The 22,976-nt window shown below is 40.3% G+C and overlaps 1 protein-coding gene across 12 annotated transcripts in view; it reads right to left on the minus strand.

Moving 5' to 3' along the window:
- LTBP1 (latent transforming growth factor beta binding protein 1) overlaps nucleotides 1-22,976 on the minus strand; it is a 453,522-nt gene that overhangs the window by 43,734 nt on the left and 386,812 nt on the right. For 7 of the 12 annotated variants that reach the window (XM_065929445.1, XM_065929447.1, XM_065929444.1 and 4 more), the window contains 2 exons: nucleotides 17,981-18,106; nucleotides 14,454-14,597 (listed from right to left, as the gene is read on the minus strand). In XM_065929445.1, coding sequence (XP_065785517.1) covers nucleotides 14,454-14,597; nucleotides 17,981-18,106 — 270 coding nt within the window. The remainder of the gene's footprint in view (nucleotides 1-14,453; nucleotides 14,598-17,980; nucleotides 18,107-22,976) is intronic. The other 5 variants (XM_065929446.1, XM_065929456.1, XM_065929455.1 and 2 more) reach the window with 1 other exon arrangement.

The following is a 22,976-nucleotide window of genomic DNA, read 5'->3' on the forward strand; positions in this document are numbered from 1 at the left end:
ATAACCTCAGATATGCAGATGACTCCATCCTAATGGCACAAAGTAAAGAAGAACTAAAGAGCCTTTTGACGAAGGTGAAAGAGGACAGTGAAAAAGCTGGCTTAAAACTCAACATTCAAAAATAGAGATCATGGCATCCAGTCCCATGATTTCATGGCAAATTGATGGGGGAAAAATGGAAACAGTGATAGATTTTATTTTGGGGGGTTCCAAATTCACTGCAGATGGTGACTGCAGACATGAAGTTAAAACACGCTTGCTCCTTAGAAGAAAAGCTGTGACAAACCTAGACAGCATATTAAAAAGTGGAGACATCACTTTGTTGACAAAGGTCCATCTAGTCAAAGCTATGGTTTTTCCAGTAGTCAAGTACTGATGTGAGAGTTGGGCCATAAAGAAGGCTGAGCCTTGAAGAATTGATACTTTTGAACTGTGGTGCTAAAGAAGACTCCTGAGGGTCCCTCAGGCAGCAAGGAGATCAAACCAGTCAATCCTAAAGGAAATCAACCCTGAATATTCATTGGAAGGGCTGAAGCTGAAGCTCCAATACTTTGGACACCTGATGCGAAGAGCCGACTCATTGGAAAAGACCCTGATGCTGGGAAGATTGCAGGCAGGAGGAGAAGTGGGCAACAGAGGATGAGATGGTTGGATGGCATCACGGACTCGATGGACATGAGTTTGAGCAAACTCTGAGAGACAGTGAAGGACGGGGAAACCTGGTGTGCTGTAATCCTTTATGTCGCAAAGAGTCAGACACGACTGAGCAACTCAACGATAACAATTGCCATCACAATTACTTATATTAATACCAATGAAATATTTATTAGAAATGCTATCTACAGATTCTTAACACAAAGAAACTATAGGAACAAAGGCATAACACTTGCCAGTGAGGGTAAGACTTTAAACTCAATACTTGCATTTTTAAAAAGTTGATAGATCATTATACCACTGGGAAAGTTTAATGATTTATTTTCATAACAGTTTCCTATATATTTACTTTGGCAGAGTTAAACTGACTGCAGAAACCTGATGAATACATCACATAACAAAGGTGTCCTTGACGTGTAACTTCATAAAATTCTATCAGAAGAGTTACTACCCTTCCTTTTCCCTTATGGCAGTAAAAACAAGCAAAACAGCAAACAAAGCTTCAACATGTATATTACTCCCAGAATGCATAGTATCAATGAGAAGGTAAAGGATCCCTCTCACCCTTGACTCCAGTTAATTCTCAGGTTATTCTATGTTTGACAGAATTCAGCTTGGACTCTACTTTGAGTCTTAATAGCTGATATCATATTCAAACCTAGAATTAGTATCCAGGAAAAAACTGAAATGCTGATTCCTATGCAGTTTATGAAGTGGTTTTAAATCATTTCTTTGTATGTGAAATTGGATAAAACCTGTCACATCCCCTGTGTCAACTAGCTGTTTTCGAGTGCTGGGGACAGAGTACTTTGCCGGATCTCGGGGAATGGATCACCACCACCATTTCATCCTCTTCAAGAGAGGCCCCAAGCTCTTCCATAGGGTATCATTGGGGAAAATTAAGGGTATTTTTAATTAATATTAAATCAATCATGAACCCTATAAAAATTTTATAAACTTTCTCCCAAGATGTGCAAATAAGTTGGCAGCCTATTACTATGAACAATTCCACTCATTGTATTCAATTTGCCTTAAAATGCAACTACTTATTAATGAATGAATGCCTTTAGAAATATAAATCAACTCAGCAACAGAACTAAAGTTTTGCCAATCAAGTTAACAGTCTGTTAAAAGAGTGCTCAATAATTGTTTTTCTCTTTGTACAAAGTTGTGGTTTCTATGACAAGATGGAATATTTTACAGTAACACCTCAATGAAGCCTGCTGTATTCATAGGTAATTAGAGACCACAGGCTTCTGAGTCAAAAACTTTATATACACTTAAGCACTATTTCTACCATGTTCTTTACATTCACAGAAATAAAATTTTTTTCTTTGGAAGGAAACTCTAAGGTGATTACATAAGAGAAATAATCAATATCACTGTATTATTCAGATTTTACATTGGCTATTACAAGTTCTGCTCTTATTTTCTTTCCAAGCAGTTTGAAAGTTCACTGTTTACACAGCTGAAATTGAGGATTAGTCAGGCCCTCATCTGAGTTTGGAAAGAGATGCAAATTCCTTTAAAAAAAAGAGAAAACAAAAACTGGTCCATAAAGGTCATTCTGTGAAAAGCTACAATTTCCCTATCTTCTTAACCTTTAAATAATTACCTTCCTAGAGCATTTTTCCACCAGGGCAACAATCTGATCAATAAATACATGTAATATTATTTCTTTAAAAAAATAATAAAACAACTCTATGAGTTTACATCACTGCTGCCAGGGGAGGAATTTTTCTATCACAAAATAATTTTGAAAGATCAAATCAAATGATGTAGAAGGTGCCATGCTCAGAAAAGAATTGATTCTATTTTCCTTAAAGATTTTGTTAATAATGTTAGCCATACTTCATATCTCATGCCATAGACTTTTAGGAAATATATTACTTCCCCTTCAGTATTTTTCATATTTGATTTTTCAATATGTATTAAGAGGCTGGCTTAACATCTGTGTATAAAAAGCAATATATGTGTTTTAATCATGGGGGTGTGGCTGGTGATAAAAAATGAGGTTTTGGACCTTCCTACTTGGGTGCTTTTTTTTTTGGAAGAAATTATTACAAATGTCTTTTCATGCAACGTGCAAAGTATTTAACTCTCCATGAGATAAACAGCACAGATTAAATAGCATCTTCATTTTCTGGAGGAGAGCATTTAGCTTGGGTTCAACGTCCTGTGCCTAATGCCTCCCCAAACCTCTTCTGAGGGGCTCAGCTTCCTAGCATCTCAATAAAGATGAGTTTATTTTGCTTTGCCTTTGCCCAGGGGTCAGCAGCTAATTCCTGCTGGCATGGAGTTCAGTGTTAAGCCCACGTACAGTGTGACAGTCTTCTGTTACTCTGGATAGGAAGGAGCGAGTTTGAGCAGTAGGTACCACTGGTGAATTGCCCTTTCTAGAAGATCTCCTGTTTCATCAGAAAGAGAACATGGCTGTTCACTTACGGGACTGTTTCCTGCTTCAGTCTTTCCCTAAATATGCCTAACCTTAGGTTTGCTGCTGGGGTGAGGAGATCTGCAACATTTCCTTGGTTACAGCGGACATTCCATTTGCAATATGTTCTGAAAGCCTTTAGATGCCAATCCCCTCCATGCCCCTGAGACAGGATGATGACAGCAAACGAAGAGTCACAAGTATGCGTGAGTAAACAATGCCCCCTAATCCTGAAAAAGACATCCATTTATAAAAGTCTGCGACAGTGATAATGTTCAGCAAACTGCTTTTCAACAGAATTATTTGGAAAGCTTTTATTCTCTTTATATTAAAATCATCACAGGCACTGTTTTATACCAACTCATACTTCTATGAGAAAAAGAATTCTAATGTAATAGTCCAAGAGTAAAAGAGAACGTGGAAATTCATTTCCCACCCCTAGTTTTCTCATTCAAAGACTTGGAAAACAAGAAGTGTGTGTGTGTGTTTCAAGTGGAATTTAGAAGAAAGCCGTTGGTAAGTTTCAGAAAACAGGCACTGACAATAGGAATGGGCCAAACACAAAGGGATGCAAATAAAAAGGAAGAGTGTAGAAAGGGGGTAACTTCAGATAGTAAAAGACATGGAAGAAATAAAAAATAAAGGTTAAAAAATGAAGTACAAGAGCAAAAATACTTTCGAAGTAGATTCTTCCACACAGTTGCCATCCTTAAAGAGGTCTATCAGGTGGGGACTCAGGCCATGACACTGCAAGAAAAGCAAGTGCTGGGCGTGTAAGCCACACTGCAGAGAACTGTGGCAAGGCTATCCTGGAAGGCTGCCTAGAGGAGCTGACGTTTTCAAATCAAGTCCTTGAAAAATAAACTTTAAAAAATTTGTTCAGAAACTAAGATGTGACAGGTGAGGTTGAATAAAAGTACAACTGTCCTTAGGTCTGTGGGGGTAGAGCAGGCACGGGAGTGGTGGTCTGTGGATGGAGTCTCAGAGGGGCCTGAGAACAGGCAGGGACACACGAATATGTGAATAAGGATAGGTGTGTTCATCACTCGGGTGCTAAGGCAGAGGACAACGCCAATCTCTACTGGAAGGGAAGGCTCCTCAGGGACTTGCCAGGTGGAACAGAGGATTTTTGGTTTTGCTTTTTTAGTGATGAAGAAGTTAGAAGATACTGGGAGGAACAAGCCTGGGAGAGAAGCAGGCTGGGGCGAGGGCGAGGAGAGAAAGTCTCATGGATGGAGGGGCTTCCCTGGTAGTCCAGTAGCTAAGACTTCATGCTTCTGATGCAGGGAGCCTGGGTTAGATCCCTGGTCGGGGAACTAGACGCCACATGCCACAACTAAAAATCTCGCATGCTACAGTAAAAATCTAACATCCACATGCTGCAACTGATACGTGGCACAGCCAAATAAATAAATATTATTTCTTACAAAGGCTTTGCCAGCAAAGGTCCATCTAGTCAAGGCTATGGTTTTTCCAGTGCTCATGTATGGATGTGAGAGTTGGACTGTGAAGAAAGCTGAGCGCCGAAAAATTGATGCTTTTGAACTGTGGTGTTGGAGAAGACTCCTGAGAGTCCCTTGGACAGCAAGGAGATCCAACCAGTCCACCCTAAAGGAGATCAGTCCTGGGTGTTCACTGGAAGGACTGATGCTGAAGCTGAAACTCCAATACTTTGGCCACCTCATGCAAAGAGCTGACTCATTGGAAAAGACCCTGATGCTGGGAGGGATTGGGGGCAGGAGGAGAAGGGGACAACAGAGGATGAGATGGCTGGATGGCATCACCGACTCAATGGACATGAGTTTGAGTAAACTCCAGGAGTTAGTGATGGACAGGGAGGCCTGGGATGCTGCGGTTCATGGGGTTGCAGAGAGTCAGACACGACTGAGCGACTGAACTGACTGACTGACAAAGGCGCACTGATGGAGATATTACTAGAAACTGGAGAAGTCAGGAGAAGAAAAGCGGGCACATCTGGGTGAAAGAAGAGACTCCTGAAAGCAGAATAAAGTGCCATGGAGAAAGAAAACCGAGACAGACACATATGGGTGAGGTGCAGCCAGCAACACAGAAGGGCAAGGGGAGGACGTCAGCGCAGCCCCAGCACAACACCGGAACATGTGCACGGCGGGGCCCAGTGAGGATGACCTCGAGAATAAAACCACATCTGCAGTGACATGTAAAGTGTCTGGAAACGTTTAAAAGGAATTGTAGAAACCATTCCTCTCCAGGCCCTGTTTGTAGCAAGTTCTATGAACCAAGGGCTTCCCTGGTGGCTCAGTGGTAAAGAATCTGCTTGCAATGCAGACTGAGTTCGATCCCCGGGTGGGGAAGATCCCCTGGAGAAGAAAATGGCAACCTACTCCAGTATTTTTGCCTGGAAAATCCATAGATAGAGGCCGTGGAGGGCTACAGTCCATGAGGTAGCAAAGAGTTGGACACAACTGAGCAACTAACACTAGGATCTAAAATATATTTCTAATGCAACAGTGTCTCTTATATTAAGAAGATAAAATGGTTTATACATATATATATAGGGTTTACTCAACTGGTATGTCATTTCATTCAAACATCAACACTTCCTATTAAAAGTTCATTTTAGATACTATATACAGCAAGCAGAAATTTTCATGAAAATAAAAGCACAATTTGGGAGTAAACTCCTCTCACTCTAGTTTTTGGAGGTGGAAAGAAACTTGACCCAATCTTTTTTTTAATAACAAGTGAGCATATTTTCTTCAGCCTTACCTACATTTATGGTATAGATCCACTACAAATACACAATAAGACCTCAGGAGTTTTATGACATTTTACAATGTTTGCATTCTAAATACTGTGGTTTCACTGTCTTTAATTTTTTTTCCTACCAAAGGTCTTTTTTCCCAATCAGAAATTATTTTAAAAAAATTCTTCCAAAGTTAATTTATTTTACAGGCTAGCTAAATACATTTTAAAAAAGTCACTCTGCCAACAGTTGAGTGATATTATACGTGGTCTCCTGCCTTTAAAAAAAATATGTACATACACAAAACCTGCAGTAGACCTCTCCAGGAAGAGGGAACAAGAACGCTGTTTGGGTTCAATTGTCAGAAACACAGGATGATCTGCATGAAGCAGGGACCTGCTTTTTTTTTCTTTTGCTCTACCTGTAATTTTAATGAAAGCACATAGGGGTACTGTCCCTTCTACCTAGACGTGTGAACAGACTATTCCTCAATTAAGTGTGGTCCATTATATCTTTGATAAAACGAAGAATTTTTATTCTACAGAACTAGGAATGAGATGATGGGGTAGAGAAGGAACACTCTTGAATGCAGAGAAACCTATTATTCAACAGGTACTGAGTGTCTCCATAGGGTAGGCACTGTGTAAGCAGTGAGCTGGGTGGCAGCCGATGCAAACAGGAATGACACAGCATAAAGCTCGTCACCCTGCCAGTGGATGCGAGGTTCCTGCTGGAGGCAGGAATAAGCAGTTGAAAGTTTTAAGGGCTTAAAACCAGATTTATGTTTTGAAAATATGAATTGACAGCAGTGTGGAACAGGAATCGATGAGATAAACAGGGAGAGAAATGAGGAGAAGGCAATCGCCGCAGTCCAGGTAAGAGATGCTGAAGGACTGGCCTGGGGCAGGGGTAACAGAGTAGCAGAGAGATTTGAAGGATACTGTTGAGAAAGAGTTGGCAGGATGTTACAGTGGCTTGGATGAATGGGGGTAAAGGGGGGGGGGGGTTAAAGTACGACCTCAGGATTTCCAGTATAGATGTTTGGCAATTAATGAGTATACACCGGGAAAGTAACAAGTTGAAAAGGGAAGGGTAATTCATTTGGTTTTGGATAATTTTAGGCAAAGATGCTTATAAGACACTCCAGGAAGAAGGCCCAATAACAAGTGGCTGGAAATAGAGGAGTGTGGCACAGAGGAGCGGGGTGGAGGCCAACATATTTAATTTGGCTCTCCGCACCAAGTAAGCAATAGTTGACTCAGAGAAGAGGTAAAATATCCCAAGAGAAGAACAGAGAGTAAAAAGAGGGGAAAATATGCAGCTCTCTGGGGCATTATTATTTAAGGAATGGCAATAGAAAGAGTTCAGAAGGAGACAGAAAAAGACCAGCGTAAGTGGTAGGAGGATACGGGGAAGAGTAATGTCCTGAAATCAATCAAAGGGAAAAGGGGGAGTGAAGATGAGAAACTGCCTTGGAGGAAGGAGTTTCACCCAGATGAAGGGTCTGGGGGCCTGATCCAGGACACTGAGGGTGAACTGGGACACAGGTCAGTGGAGGTGGCTGTGTCTCTTCCAAGGATTCGGAGGCCAATATGGGGCCAGAAATTACTCCTGGATGGTAACACAGCAGTGGCAATTTCTTTTTTGATGTATTTTCATATTTGCCAATTTTCTGAGAATCTGCATTGCTTTAAAATGAGAACAAAACAAAGAAATAAAGTAAAAAGGAAGCCGATTTTTAGAAGAATGAGGTATCAAGGGGTCTTTGACCTAGAGAAGCAGGATTAAGTGCAAGGATCCTAGAATTGGGTTCCTGGGCCATTCTGCCAAACATTAGCTATATGACCCTAAGAATAAGATTTAGAAATTCTCTATAGGCCTTGGCTTCCTTCACTTCAGTTCAGTTTAATAACTCAGTCGTGTCTGACTCTTTGCGACCCCATGGACTGGAGCGCACCAAGCCTCCCTATCCATCACCAACTCCCGGAATTTACTCAAATTCATGTCCATTGAGTCGGTGATGCCATCCAACCATCTCATCCTCTGTTATCCCCTTCTCCTTCCACTGTCAATCTTTCCCAGCATCAGTGTCTTTTCCAGTGACTCAGTTCTTCACATCAGGTGGCCAAAGGATTGGAGTTTCAGCTTCAACATCGGTCCTTCCAATGAACATTCAGGACTGATTTCCTTTAGGATGGACTGGTTGGATCTCCTTGCAGTCCAAGGGACTCTGAAGAGTCTCCTCCAACACCACAGTTCAGAAGTATCAATTCTTCGGCACTCATCTTTCTTTATAGTCCAAATCTCACATCCACACATGACTACTGGAAAAACCATAGCTTTGACTAGATGGACCTTTGTTGGCAAAGTAATGTCTCTGCTTTTTAACATGCTGTCTAGGTTGGTCATAACTTTTCTTCCAAGGAGTAAGAAAGCGTCTTTTAATTTTGTGGCTGCAGCCACCATTTGCAATGATTTTGGAGCCCCCCAAAAGAAGTCTGTCACTTTATCCATTGTTTTCCCATCTATTTGCCATGAAGTGATTGAACCTGATGCCATGATCTTAGTTTTCTGAATGTTGAGTTTTAAGCCAGCTTTTTCACTCTCCTCTTTCACTTTCATCAAGAGGCTCTTTAGTTCTTCTTCGCTTTCTGCCATAAGTGTGGTGTCATCTGCATATCTGAGGTTACTGATATTTCTCCCAGAAATCTTGATTCGAGCCTGTGCTTCCTCCAGCCCAGTATTTCTCATGATGTACTCTGCATATAAGTTAAATAAGCACGGTGACAATATACAGCCTTGACGTTCTCCTTTTTCTATTTGGAACCTGTCTGTTGTTTCATGTCCAGTTCTGTCTTTCTTGACCTGCATACAGATTTCTCAAGAGGCAGGTCAGGTGGTCTGGTATTCCCATCTCTTTCAGAATTTTCCACAGTTTGTTGTGATCCACACAGTCAAAGGCTTTGGTAGTCAATAAAGCAGAAGTAGATGTTTTTCTGGAACTCTCTTGCTTTTTTGATGATCCAACAGATGTTGGCAATTTGATCTCTGGTTCCTCTGCCTTTTCTGAATCCAGCTTGAACATCTGGAAGTTCTTGGTTCACGTACTGTTGAAGCCTGTCTTGGAGAATTTTGAGCATTACTTTACTAGCATGTGAGATGAGTCCAATTGTGTGGTAGTTTGAGCATTCTTTGGCATTGCCTTTCTTTGGGATTGGAATGAAAACTGACCTTTTCCAGTCCTGTGGCAGCTGCTGAGTTTTCCAAATCCACTGGCATATTGACTGCAACACTTTCACAGCATCATCTTTTAGGATTTGAAATAGCTCTACTGGAATTCCATTATCTCCACTAGCTTTGTTCGTAGTGATGCTTCCTAAGGCCCACTTGACTTCTCATTCCAGGATATCTGGCTCTAGGTGAGTGATCACACCATCGTGATTACCTGGGTTGTGAAGATCTTTTTTGTATAGATCTTCTCTGTATCCTTGCCATCTTTTCTTAATATCTTCTGCTTCTGTTAGGTCCATACCATTTCTGTCCTTTATTGTGCCCATCTTTGCATGAAATATTCCCTTGAAGGGATCTCTAGTCTTTTCCATTCTATTGTTTTCCCTTATTTCTTTGCATTGATCACTGAGGAAGGCTTTCATATCTCTCCTTGCTATTCTTTGTAACTCTGCATTCAGATGGGTATATCTTTCCTTTTCTTCTTTGCCTTTAGCTTCTCATCTTTTCTTAGCTATTTGTAAAGCCTCCTCAGACAACCATTTTACCTTTTTGCATTTCTTTTTCTTGGGGATGGTCTTGATCCCTGCCTCCTGTATAATGTGATGAACCTTCATCCATAGTTCTTCAGGCACTCTATCAGATCTAATCCCTTGATTCTATTTGTCACTTCTACTGTATAATCATAAGGGATTTGATTTAGGTCATACCTGAATGGTCTAGTGATTTTTCCCTACTTTCTTCAATTTAAGTTTCCTTATCTGTAAATAAAGCTGCTGGGCTGGAAAAACAGTAAGGTTTTTCTAGATGTAGACATCTAGGACTGTCTTGTGACATGAGAATAAGCTCTTACTATTTAAGGAAACCCTACCATGAATTATATACAGAATGCTTATTTTATAATCCAAATTATAACTCCAATTTATACATCTTATAATTTCTGACATTGCCTATGTGCTTTTCTTAAATGAAGAACAATTATTACATAATGCAAATAACCAGCCCAATTTATGTTTTATAATGTCTGATCTTGTTCATTTTCTTTTCTTAAAGAACACCTGTATTAATTATAATACATATCTTTGTGTTCTTTTCATTATACTTTCTATTTTAAAAATAACATTCAGTTCTCCCCCAGAGTAATCTCTGTGCACCAATCAAGCATTTTGTGGGTATGGCTTCAGTGTCCCACACAAAATATTTACTGCTTCTTTTAGAGTGCCCAAGGACATAAAGTTCTTATTGAGCAATTATCACAGGCACTGAGGAAATAAAAACATCAGGCTGTATTTCATAGCCATATCCTTACAGGTGCTGAGTGGTCCGCTATGGACCTTTTTTAGGTATTTCTGTTTCAGGTGCTTTTAGGCAATGTACAGCAATGTAAATTAGTGGTCAAAGGCCCAGGCAGTGAAAACATTCGACCCAGACCTAAAGAATTAGGTGGGAGGCTAGTAGTTCAGAAACAAAATCCTGGGACATTAAAGTTTGAAAGTACCTTCAAAGTCACCTGGGACAAGGCCCTACTGAAGGTAAGAGTCGTTCTGCCAGCCAGTAGGTGTCCGACCTGTTCTCGGACACCATTAGGGAAACACCCACAATTTCATAAGAAAGTGTGACCATCTCTAGCTATTGGAAAGTTCTTCTGCATACTGATCTGAAATCTGTCTTTCTGGCATCCACTCCTCAGCCCCAGTTCTGTCCTCAGTAATGCATCACTTCAGATAACAATGCTACTGCACCTTGTTGGAATGTCTGTTGCCCTGGGGACATTTAGAGCCAAGTATAAATATTATGGCCTACAAAGCAAATGTATCTTTTTTTCCTAATTTCCTTCTCAGGAAGGATGAGATCTAAGCTTTTAGTCTATCATGTAAAGAATGAAATTAGTTTGAATTCTTGATAAAAACCTTAACTTAAATATGGTACAACATGTTTTATTCTCAGTAACAGCAGGTTCTTTGACTGGCAAATGATACAGACTCTTTTAACCAACTTGTTAGATGAACAAATGTTCTCCTGTCCTCCGAAAAACATCCTGGCTAATGCCCACAAGCTAGTGGAGGGCTCATCGCCAGCTGGCTCTTCTCAGGTGGGTCCACACACTTCTGTTTTAATGTGTTGAGCAGTACGCCAACTGTGACTCAGCTATGCTTATTTTCAAACACTCTGTGCCAATGTAACGATTGTTGTAATTACATAAGTAAACTGCATATAAACTAATCAAATATGAGCGAGTAGAAGAGTTGTTTCTAGAACAAGTTTAAAGCTTTTAGAACGACTAAGGTTAAAAAAAAGTTTTAAAAAAAAAGTTATCAAACTAGAAGTGGGTAAGACAACCATAGAAAATTGAGAAAAACTGTGAAAACCTAAAGTGACTTTGCACTGATTTACTTAGCAAAGGCCTTTACATTCCTACTCCCTCTGAAGTGGGTGGTGTAGATAACATATAATAGATGTGGTTTATGCAAGACAAGCCATATGGAATACAAATGGATTTCTACTCAAAGACAGATCTCAGCTCTTCTTTAGAGATCGGGGAATAAACGTATGTTACATGCTTTAAGTTAAAACTTAAATATTGAAAAGACATATTATCATTTTTATGACTGCCAGTTTTAATCAGCTTTTTCAAACAACTGACCATTTTGTCAATTTGATGAAGCTTGATGAAGTCAGAGAGGAAGCTCCTCTTGCAGTTTATAGCTAATCTCCCAGGATAGAGAATTACTAAAATGAACATATTATCAAAGACAAACTTAAGACTCTATAAAATCAGTTCAAGTTTGCCAAGAACCATACAAATTGAGATATGGTAGAAATCAGAGTTGCCAGGGATGATACAAATTAATAAGCTTCACCAGTTACTAAGGCAGATTATACTGACATGGGCCAATAAAACAACTGAGTGTGTACAATATTTGGCAGAAACCAGAGAACTATGGGGAAAATAGGCAAGAAATTCAGAAATTAAAGGATCAGATATAATGTTAAGATGAAAGAGAAACTATGTATACATTGGCAGACAAGTTTTATGAAGCTGAATATTCAAAATGCTGTTCTTTGCAGAAGCAGGAAAATACTTAGGGAACTCTGGAAGAATTTTCCAGAAAGAGTCAGTCAATGAGAGAACAAGGAGATAAAGGGGGCAAAGCAGGTGATAGGGACTTGATTACACAAAAACTTAAAAAGTAGAGGATGAGGAATAAGGCTTACAAGACGAGTTACTATAAAGTTTTAAGTAGCTTACAGTGAGCTTGGGTTCCCTGGTGGCTCAGACGGTAGAGAATCTGCCTGCAATACAGGAGACCCGAGTTTGATCCCTGAAGAGATCCCTGGAGAACGGAATGGCAACCCACTCCAGTATTCCTACCTTGAGAATTCCACAAACAGAGGAGCCTAGCGGGCTACAGTCCATTGGGTCGCACACAGCTGGACACAACAGAGTACCTGACACTTTCACACTGTACAGTGAGCTAATCCAGTTCATGGAAAATGGTTCAGATGGTCTCATGATCTTATTAAGGCACTATTAATCTCTAAAAAAGAAGTGAGCAAACTTTAGGCTCACAGACATCTACCTTAACTGAAACTAGGTGAACTGAACAAACCCCTTCTTGATATTACTAAAGCATTCTAGCAAAAAAATATTTGAAGTCAAAAAACATCCACCATCTCCAAAGGGATCACGAAAGGAAGAGAAGTGCATAACCCTTATGTGTCTGGATTTTAATACTTCACATAGCACTTCATTATTAACAAATGGCTTTTATCTATATACTTTTTTTAAAAACCCATAAAGCTCTGTGAAGCAAATACAGCCTTTATTTTACAGGTGAGAAAATCAAACTCATAGATGTTGAATGATATGCTTAAGCTTGCATAGCCAGAAAACAGTTCGCAGATCAGAACCTGGTCATTCCAATTTAAGTATTCAAAAAAAGTGTGGAAAATAAAGGAAAGAATTAAAATTTCCAGTAATTCCAACAATTATATTTTTATGTCTTCTTTCCATCCCCTTTCTCCAAAGACTGTGATCACTGGACTATCTTTTCTTTTTTTCACTTGACATTGTATCGCATGCATTTATCATGACTACTAACCTCCATACAGATGAGTTAATGACTGCATAATACTGCATCAACTATTCCAGTCACAATAAAACTATGGGGGATGGTGCTACTCTATAGAACCAAAGACAAATAAAAAGGTAGTTACTTCACCAATCCTATTATTGGCCAGCCAGGTTTTTGATTTTTTTTTTTCCCCATTACAAGTAGAGTTAAGGTGAAAAGTCTCTCCTTTATGGCTCATAAGTTGCAGGGATGGTCATTAAAGTAAGAGCAACCCCTCCCTCCAGAAATACTTTCTTCTCTTTCACAGTGTTTTTGAATTACTGTCTCTACATTTAATTCTGCACCTATAACCTTTCTGTATTTAATCACTAAGAAGAAAACGTGTGTGAATGAAAATATTTTTACATTTTATTCCCTACTGCAATTACTGTCTCTACATTTAATTCTACACCTATAACCTTTCTGTATTTAATCACTAAGAAGAAAACGTGTGTGAATGAAAATATTTTTACATTTTATTCCCTACTGCTTGCAAAGATAATTGTCTCACACAGGACAAGTGTACCCTATTGAAGAAGAGCCAAAGCTTTCTTAGAAGTACGGATAAAATCAACTGGGATTGAGCAAGATAGTAACACATTCTATGTTTCATTTTATTTGGGTCTCAAAGGACCATTTAGTCTCCTACTTGCCTCAAAACACAATCATACTATAGCCACATGGCACAAACTAAAAGGGTGATCTGGAAATTGACTGATTTATCTGGAAAAGCATCAGCTCTCCATTTCAGAGTATGCCATGATGACACAGTCTAAATCAAATTTTAAACAAACATAATCACAGCCATTCTCTTGGCCAAATTCTAGGGGGTGTGAGGAGGGGCTGGGGGGGGACCTTAAGAATTCCAAGTGGAAGGAAGTCTTTGTAGATCCCAAGGGACCTATATGTTGCTTTTAATTTAGAAAAGTGTCAAAATACGTTTCTCCAAGGGCCAAGAGAGAAGAATTATGCAACTTAATGAGATGTTGCCATATTAAGCCCTGAGCTGATGGCTCTCAGTTTTAGGCAATTCCCAGCCAATGTTCTCATCATTTTGGATCCTTCACTCTCCCCACGGCGTCTCCGGGTTGGAAAGCACATTAGAGGTCATCTGGCTCCAACAGTCATAACCCACGTCTAAAGTCCACTGATAAGGCAGGCCTGGAAACAGCATGAACGCTTCCAGCAGGGTGGCAAAATATTTGGTCATTTCCTCCTCACTCCCAGAGTCTTTGGCCCAGACCTGTGTGGGTACAGGTCCCCGGGAGAAGCCCTCCGTGCAGACAGCATCACTCACCTGTGGAGAGCCGGGAGCGGCACTGCCCAGTCATGGGGCTATACTCCTGGCTTTCGTCAGCGCACACACACAGGAAGGACCCTTCCACATTTTCACAGAAGGCTTCACCGCATACCCCACTGAGCAGCTCACATTCGTTCACATCTGGAAAAGGGAGCACAGACCAAGTCAGATGTGTTCCTCACTCCTGACCATGCTTTGTTTCACCAGCTGTGCCATGACTGGTGGTGTCTGCTGGAACAAGGGGACTCCCCCCACCCCGGGAACAATCAAACCCTTCAGCTTTTGGGGGGACGGGGCTCCCACTGGCAATGCTGCAGGCTTTGGTTTGTGGGACGGGACAAGGAAAACCCAACGCAAGGCTTGCAAACTCCTACTCCGGTTTTAAGGAAGAACTCAAAACTGTACTGCAAGCATTGTATGTACACTTTGTTTAATTTTCACTTCCCTGAATTTTTGACATTATGAGGGCTTAAATAACTGGGTATTTCTGTCTTAGTTTTTAATTCAAGGAAAATTAGCAGCACTGGCACTTCAGAAACTGCCGAATTCTTGAAATGCATTTTTGGAAATTGTTTACAGTCCACTCACATGTCTAAAGATATAGTTCCCTAGCAGCCAAAATGTTCATAACTTGACAACCAGAAGTCAGGTTGGGTATCTCTTTGGGAAATGAAGGGACAACCCCTGTAAGTAGTTACTGGGTTACATTAATCTTCACTCTCCCCAGGAAGCAAACTGGTCCACTGATATTACCATGCCTTTAAAATTTCTGTTGGTGTTCCACAGTGTAATTTCTACTTCTGCTAGATATTTTTATTTTTAGTTAAATATACTTAACTGAAACACTAAAAATTCACAGATGAGTCCATTTTATTCAACAGTAAGCAAGTACATGGCCCTAAAGAAAGGCTAATTTTATGTTTGCCCTTGTCCAATACTACTTTTTATCTTTTCTCCTCTGAAGAAATGTCATTAATGAGTGCCCAGTAAACAAAGTACCTGACTTGACATCTGAAATGTTGATGTATTTTATGCATTAAACATGATTAAATGTGTACAAACATCAGTTTTCATGAGCATACTCTAAGATGGTCTATAGAAAGTTAAAAATTTGAGCAATTATCCAAGTCATTCAGGGGGAAAAAAATACTATTTTCACCTGCTATACCCAGTTAATTGGACAAAAAGTTTATCTCTGTTGACTTATTTGGATAATTACCTCAGTTTTCCATTTTACTTTGTATATAAACAGATGTAAATCCAATAAGCTGAGTTTTGCTTATGAAAAGATATTATGACAAAGTAAAGCAGAGAGTTGATATATTTAATCAACCTGGACAGTCATAATTTAGACCAGAAAAATTGACTTTAGATATTTGCCAGTTTGCATTTATCAATTTTAGGTAACTGTCAAATGGAATCTTCTACTTTCTAACTTATATTATTTCCATAGCTATTGAAATCTTTCCTACCAGATGGTATTCATTCAATCAAAAAATATTTTCTCGTTTACTTCTATGGCTCAGACTGGGGAGACAATGACGATGTAGGAAGCCTTCAGGGAGCTCCTGCCAACTCCTGCCTTCAGAGAGCTTAATGTCAAGTCATAGAGGCCAGGATAAGTGCTAGGAATGAAAAGTACAGAGCATTAGGACAGCATGCAACAGTGGACCTTAAGTGCAGTGGTGAGTTAAGGAAGTAATACTGGAACCAAGCTCCATCTGAAGGATGAATGGATAAGAAGGGTAAACAGCCAGGATCCAAGCAGTGGGAACAGAGAGGCCAAAGTTTGGTCCCAGAGGGCTGATTCATCTCTCAAACCCTGAGGAACACCCAGTGTGGTGTGGTACATGTAAGAGGTGCTCAGTTAATATTTTTCCAAGAGAACAGACAAATATAACAACACATGTAAGTCTATTAACAGGATAACAGATATTCCTTCTCCAAGGGTGGTATATTGTAGGTCGAAATGAAACATTGGCATGGATTTGGTGCACTCATCTGCCTGGTTAGAAATAAACATTAACCAAGGGCTCAGAAGATAAGTGGAGTCAGTGGTTTGACATCTGATACCACAATAGGTAACAGTAAACATTTACTGAGCACCTACAATGGGCCAAATATTAGGCCCAGTCAGGAGAGACAGACAGACAATGTTCTCAATCACATGGACCTTGTTGCTTTGGAATAGGCAGCTGCAGGCAGCACATACATGATTGATTTATTGCACAAAAGGATGTAAGTATTACAATAGAATTTACCCAAGGTATTTGGGAAGCAGGAGGAAGGATAGTAGCTCAGCTGGAAGGTGAGAAGTGGAACAGGAATGGTACCTGGGAGGAGATGACATTGAACTTCTGGCTTCAGGGGCTTCAGGAATGAATGGGATGGACTGAGGCTCAGGGAGGGGGAGGCCAGGAGGTTATTCTCAGCAAAAGGAGCAAACAACAGCCTAATCACTTCCCAGCTACATGAACAATCATAAGCAGTTTTATGCTGCAGGAGCGTAACCGGTGAGGAAGCAGGCGGTGAGGCTGAGAAAGTAAGTGAGGGCCAGACCACAAGACCTATTAAGTCGACATATTTAGTGAATGGCAGATGGTTTTTACCACTGTAATTTAGTGCATAGGAAACTACAGCAGGAATTGGAACAAGTGATTACAACAGTGTTACCTTAAAGGTGGTTACTATTCAAGTGATTTTATTGTTAAATTTGCAAACCAACTTTGTTTTCCCAGTTCAATCTGGATGGGAAATGAATTGCTGCTTTCATTGCAAATTTCCAAGCTAAAACATTGCTGACTCATCCTCAAGTGTCATCTGCCATGTAACGACCAGAGGCAGATTTTCTTAAATTAAGAGTAAAGAAAAAGCCTTGTTATCTGTGAAGTTCTGAATTAAATAATTTCTTTCCCATTTAATTGCTCTAATTGCAAGTATGCCTCATGATGAATTTGACTTAAAGAAATCACGGCTGATCAGAACATGACATAGGAAGTGGCTATTTTATGTGAGCAAGTGATGGACCATATTCTAGGACATCTGATGATACTCAAGATTCCTTCCAGCTCTGACAATCTCAGGACAGATGGAAGAAGTATGCTTGCACAAGCCAAAGCATCATTTTACGGGTGTCATTCCTGGAAACAGAAACTCCTGCCAACGCGTTTCCTTAAACGCACTGCCTAAGGGAGGTACATTTTGAAGACAGACAAGCTCTACCACACACCAGACTCTATTTCCTGTGCAGGAAGGACTGGAGCGTTCCGCATACCCAGCTAAGAGTTTAAACAGATGCTCTTTTTAATATACATTTAAATCCAAGTTATGCTTCTCTATTTCTTAACATCCCTAACCATTCCAGAAGCTGCGGGGTCACTGTGCACCTCTCCAAACCATACGACAAGATCAGATTATTGATGTCATTCTGCCCAGTTACCTTGCTTCCATCTCTCCTGTGGTTGATGGTTTTGATTTCTTCCTGATAGAGAGATGTCGGGAGAAAAAAAAATCTAAGCACTCACCCACACACCCTTGCCCATCCTGTGGGGCCTGAAAGCCCTGATAACAGAGGCAGCGGAAGGAGCCAGCCGTATTGTCACAAAACCCGTGACTGTCACAAATAGTGTTGTTTACACATTCATCAATATCTGCAAAAAAGACATGGACCATGAGACACAAAACACAGACAGACGACACTAGGTACTAATGGAGAGACAGAGGTGCTCAACACACCCTGGATAGTATGAGATGATCACGTTTACACAGAATGAACTTCGAAAACATTTTATATATCAATAAAATGTTTTGATGAACATATCTCAACAGACAAAATATTGGGTTCTATGAGAAAGAAAACATTTACTTTTCCTCAGGAAATGTTTTGAAACTGAAATGACTGCTACAATTGCCCCAGTCCACGTTTTCTAAATATTTTCGATTTCTTCATTTCCAAAGAGAGGATATTCCTGCAGTGGAAATATGTGCAAGTATTGTCACCTTTTTTTGATTGCTGTAAATACTAATAGTTCTATCTGGCAAATTGGCAGCTGAAATCATTGGCCTGCTTGAGCAACGATTTATTCAGTCCTAGAGATAATGAATGGACAGAGGAGCCTAGCGGGCTACAGTCCACGGGGTCACAAAGAGTTGGATACAACTCAGTAACTGAGCACAAACACTTGGTCAAGTTTAAACAGCATTCCCATGAAGGGAAGGGGGCAGGAGTAGAGGGAGGCAGAGAGGGAGAATCTGATCTGATAAGTTCAGCAATGTAGCCAGCCAGTCCCTGTTACTCTAGAAGAAAGACTTTATTCACAGGGAACGATTTCCTGTCACCAATTTATAGCCACTCGGATCCTAAATGTCACTGCTGCTCCAGCTGATTAGCCAGTGGCCAATTGTAAGTTCACTTTGTTCTCTATAAACTTAATGACAGTGGTCCTGTGCTTTCTATCTCCCGTTAACAGAAGTGTTCTCGTAGAAGTGACGTCTCAGTTTTAAAGTCACAAATGGACTTTTCAATATGGTTCTTTATCCTCAGCCACGCAACTCACTTTCCTCTCCAGCCTCCCATCCCCAGCACTGCTGTTCTCCTTGTTTGTGGCCACACTGCACATTGCAGCTGCCAGGCTCTCTGACCTCTCTGCCTCTCGACCAAACAGGTCCCAAATACAAGTTTTTTTGAGAAATGATCAAGAGAATATGCAATTATTGCATCCAAATACATGTGAAGAAGATCTCATGTTTATGCTGAAATAACAAAATGAGGTAACAAATGATAAAGAACATGACAAGTGAAATCACACTCGACAGAACTCAGTTTGGGCAAGTTCATATGAATAAAGTTAAGTTTTTCTAAAACTTCAAACACTGAGTCATAAATTTTTCAAAGAAAGAAGACGCATGCAATGATATTCAGCAGCTCTCTCACGTCTCTTCCTAACTGTCCAACACGATCAAGCGTAACTTCAGAGACAGTCTCACTTTTGAACTGTAAAATATGAGTGACTATAAAACTTTCTTAATTTTCTCAAAACGGTGTCCCTTCTCCTTAAGGCTGGGCCCTCTCGCCATGCCTACTGGTCACCTCTTCCTCCGATCCCACCTGCTCATCCTTCTGTTGCATCTTCAGTGATTCCTCCCTGTCTCCTTCCCTCACTGCTTTCAAAAACGTCACAGTCTCTTAGAAAAGCGTTCATTTAACCACAGTGTCCCCTACTGTGCTTTTTCCACTTCTTCTATCCCTGCAAAATGTATCAAAAGAACTATCTATGCTCACTGCTTTTATCTAATATACCTCTCATCAGTAAAAAGGAAACAGTAACAATATTAGTAACGCTAATAATACTAGTATGTTTCTAAAATTACTATGGTAATTTACAAAATTAAAATGCACAAGGCGCATAAAACACTGCCTACCATATAACTTAGGAAGTGTACATGTTACTATTACTATTATCATCATTACTCCTCTTCTTACTCTTCCTTTCCTGACCTACACTGTCTTTCTAACTCTTTATCCTTTGAGAAAAACCACCAGCAGCCAACCTATCATTAAATTCAATGATCATTTTCTAGTCAGTCATCATCACATCTGGTCACCTTTCTCCTTAAACTCCCTTTTCACGACCGCTGACGGAGGATTATTCTCCTTCTAGCTTTAGCCTCCCTGGCTCACTGAGCCTCACCCTCTCTCAGCCTGAAGGTGGGGCCTGGCAGGGCTCAGGCCGGCCCTCCCTGCGACCTGCTTTATTCCCCAAAACTCCCTTCTCTTCTGCTCTCCACCCTCTCCACAGACTTCACATGGCATGAATCCAGTCTTGGTCTCTGGCCAAGATCCTTCTTATTCTTGATCATGTCCATTTCATCTTCTGTTATCATCTCAAATGCACTATTCACAGTCTGCCTTCTAAACCCCACTTCCTGACCTTCCTGAACAATCTCTCTGACCTCTACCCTTTTTTTAAACCTCTACATCTTACCTCAACTTGAATGGAAAAACTCAACGAAATGATTTCACATCCTAAAAAAAAAAAAAGTGAATCTTCCCTGCAGCATCTAAGACAAAGAAGACACTCACTAAATCTCTCCTGATGGATTTTCAATGTCTGCATCAGGCTGAGATCACAACTGATTTACTAGTCATAACCACGAGAGATGGAATTGCACTGTGTCATCAAGTCACTTCACACCAGCCACTGCTCATTTTAGACTTCCTGAAATGGGTATGTGTTGAAGAAATTACGTTATTCATTGAACCACAGAATTTAAGGGCTGGAAAGAAACTCAGAAGTGCTCTAATTACCATTTGCATGCTGATGGTTTCCCAGTCTCTCTCAAGGGTCTGTCCTTTAGAACCCTTTATCTAACTAATATCTATTGGACACAGTCATAGTAAATGAACCCCCTACTGCTCCCCACCTCAGCTCACCTCCATTTCTCCTGTATTCCTGTCTCCTGAGAGCCCAAGCTGTCGCCCCAGCCAGGAACCTTAGTGTCAATTCTTCCTTCTCTCTACTCCTCCTTCCTTCCGAATCCTACCCTCTTACCTTTCCTGGTAATTCTCATCCCCCTAATCGGTTCCTTTATCTCCAGTTTTGTCTGCCTCCCTCAAATCCATTCTCTAGGGATTTCCCTGGTGGTCCAGTGGCTAAGAATCTGCTCTCCCAATGCAGGGAGCCCGGGTTTGATCCCTGGTCAAGGAACTATATCCCACATGCAATAACTAAGAGCTCGCATGCTGCAACTAAACATCCTGTCTGCCACAGCTATGACCCAGCACAACCAAATTAATTAATTTAATTAATTTGAAAAAATCCATTCTCCACCTAACTGCAAACCTGCGAGGGACATTCCCTCACTCAGAATGTTCTTTGCCGTTTTAAGGCTAGAGAACACAAACCACTCTCTATAGCAGAGTGCCGTTCATCATTGGGCATCTAGCTACACATCTGGCCACAGTTCTTAGCCAGCTTCTTTCCTAATTCATGCTTCAGCCCTATGAGCATAAGTACTAGAGTTCTTTGAAAACCCTATAGTCTTCAATTTCTCACACTTCGTGCACACACCTTTCTTCACTAGAAATTCTCCCCTCTGCCCACTTTGTTCAGAAACTCTCCCTGGCCCTTGGTCAGCCCAAGAGATACCTCCTCTGTGGCAGATTTCAGGGCCCATCCTTTATGCTCCCAGAGTATGTGGGGACAGTATAGGGCTTAACAAGGCTACTTTTGGGGGTAGGGAACCTTCAACTCAACCTCACCAGCAGCTTATTCCCTTCTAAATGGGACAGTGGACAGTAGAGGAGGACGAAGGGGAAATGGCCCCTAGAAACCCGGTGGCTTTTCGGTCCAGATTCTTGAACTAAAGTCTCTTGCTTTCCTTTTCATTATTTCTTTTATTCATTCAAGATGATGATTTCTTGTTAAAGACAGTCAGCTCAGGCACTGAATAACTGACCTTAAGGTGAACAAGTTCTGCATTGGTAATGAATTACTGGGCGTCTTGCAGTCTCAGATTTACTGTAACAGTGATTAACAGAGAAAGTTCAGATGAGCAATATTTTGGACTTCAATGAATAGGAAAAAATAACCTAAAATGCCTGGAGACCAGCTCTTCAACAACTAATATTTTATGAAAATGATATACTCTAACTCTCTGCAGTTTCATGCTTTCAACAATGAGGTGAGGTAATAGCTTAATAAGAGGATGTTTGTTTCATGTCTCTGACTAATGATCTATATTTAAAAGCCCCATTATTTCATTAGAACTTTCTTTGATGACAAGAGCTCTCAGAGATATTTTTCCACTGTTAGTACTATCTATAAACAGATTCATAAGAACTGCCACATTGAAGATTAACTCTAAGGCTAAAGGTTAAGAAAATGTATTATGCTAGAATAAAAGCCTGACCAAGATGCATACTTTAGTCCATTTCTGCTGAAACTGAACTTTGAATATGAAACTAAATTTTGAATGATTCAAATATTACAGATTTTCCTTTTGCTTAATGAAGGATGACTCTAGTAAGTTACTAAAAGAATTCTGCTTAGGCATCTGTAAAAGTCATATATGATATTGTCTATCACCAGTCACACTGTCTACCAAGTAAGTGATACAGGAGTAACTGTTCAGAGATCTCTCAGTTGACAATCCAGATGAAGCTGACACATCAGTGTAAGCACTGATTTCCCATGCACATTTCTGCTATTTATATTTTACTAAGCAAGGCAGATATAAACATTACCATTTCAATGAAAATGAATTCAAAAAAAGAATTATGCAGACCAAGGGAAGCAGATCATTGATGTGAATTCTCCAATAACAAGATTACCCGAAGGTCAGAAAGGGAAACAGCATAATCCTTGGCAAATGCAACTTCCAGGGGCTCATTTCTAAAGGAGCAGTGTTGCCAATGACCTACGCAACCATACACTTTGAGGATCTTAACCATTGCCCTACTTGGTAGACGAATGATCCTTGTCTGTATGTTTCTTTTTTTTTGGTGTATAATTGCTTTAC

This window comes from Muntiacus reevesi, chromosome 3 (assembly GCF_963930625.1).
Source record: "Muntiacus reevesi chromosome 3, mMunRee1.1, whole genome shotgun sequence".
NCBI classification, from domain to species: domain Eukaryota; kingdom Metazoa; phylum Chordata; class Mammalia; order Artiodactyla; family Cervidae; genus Muntiacus; species Muntiacus reevesi.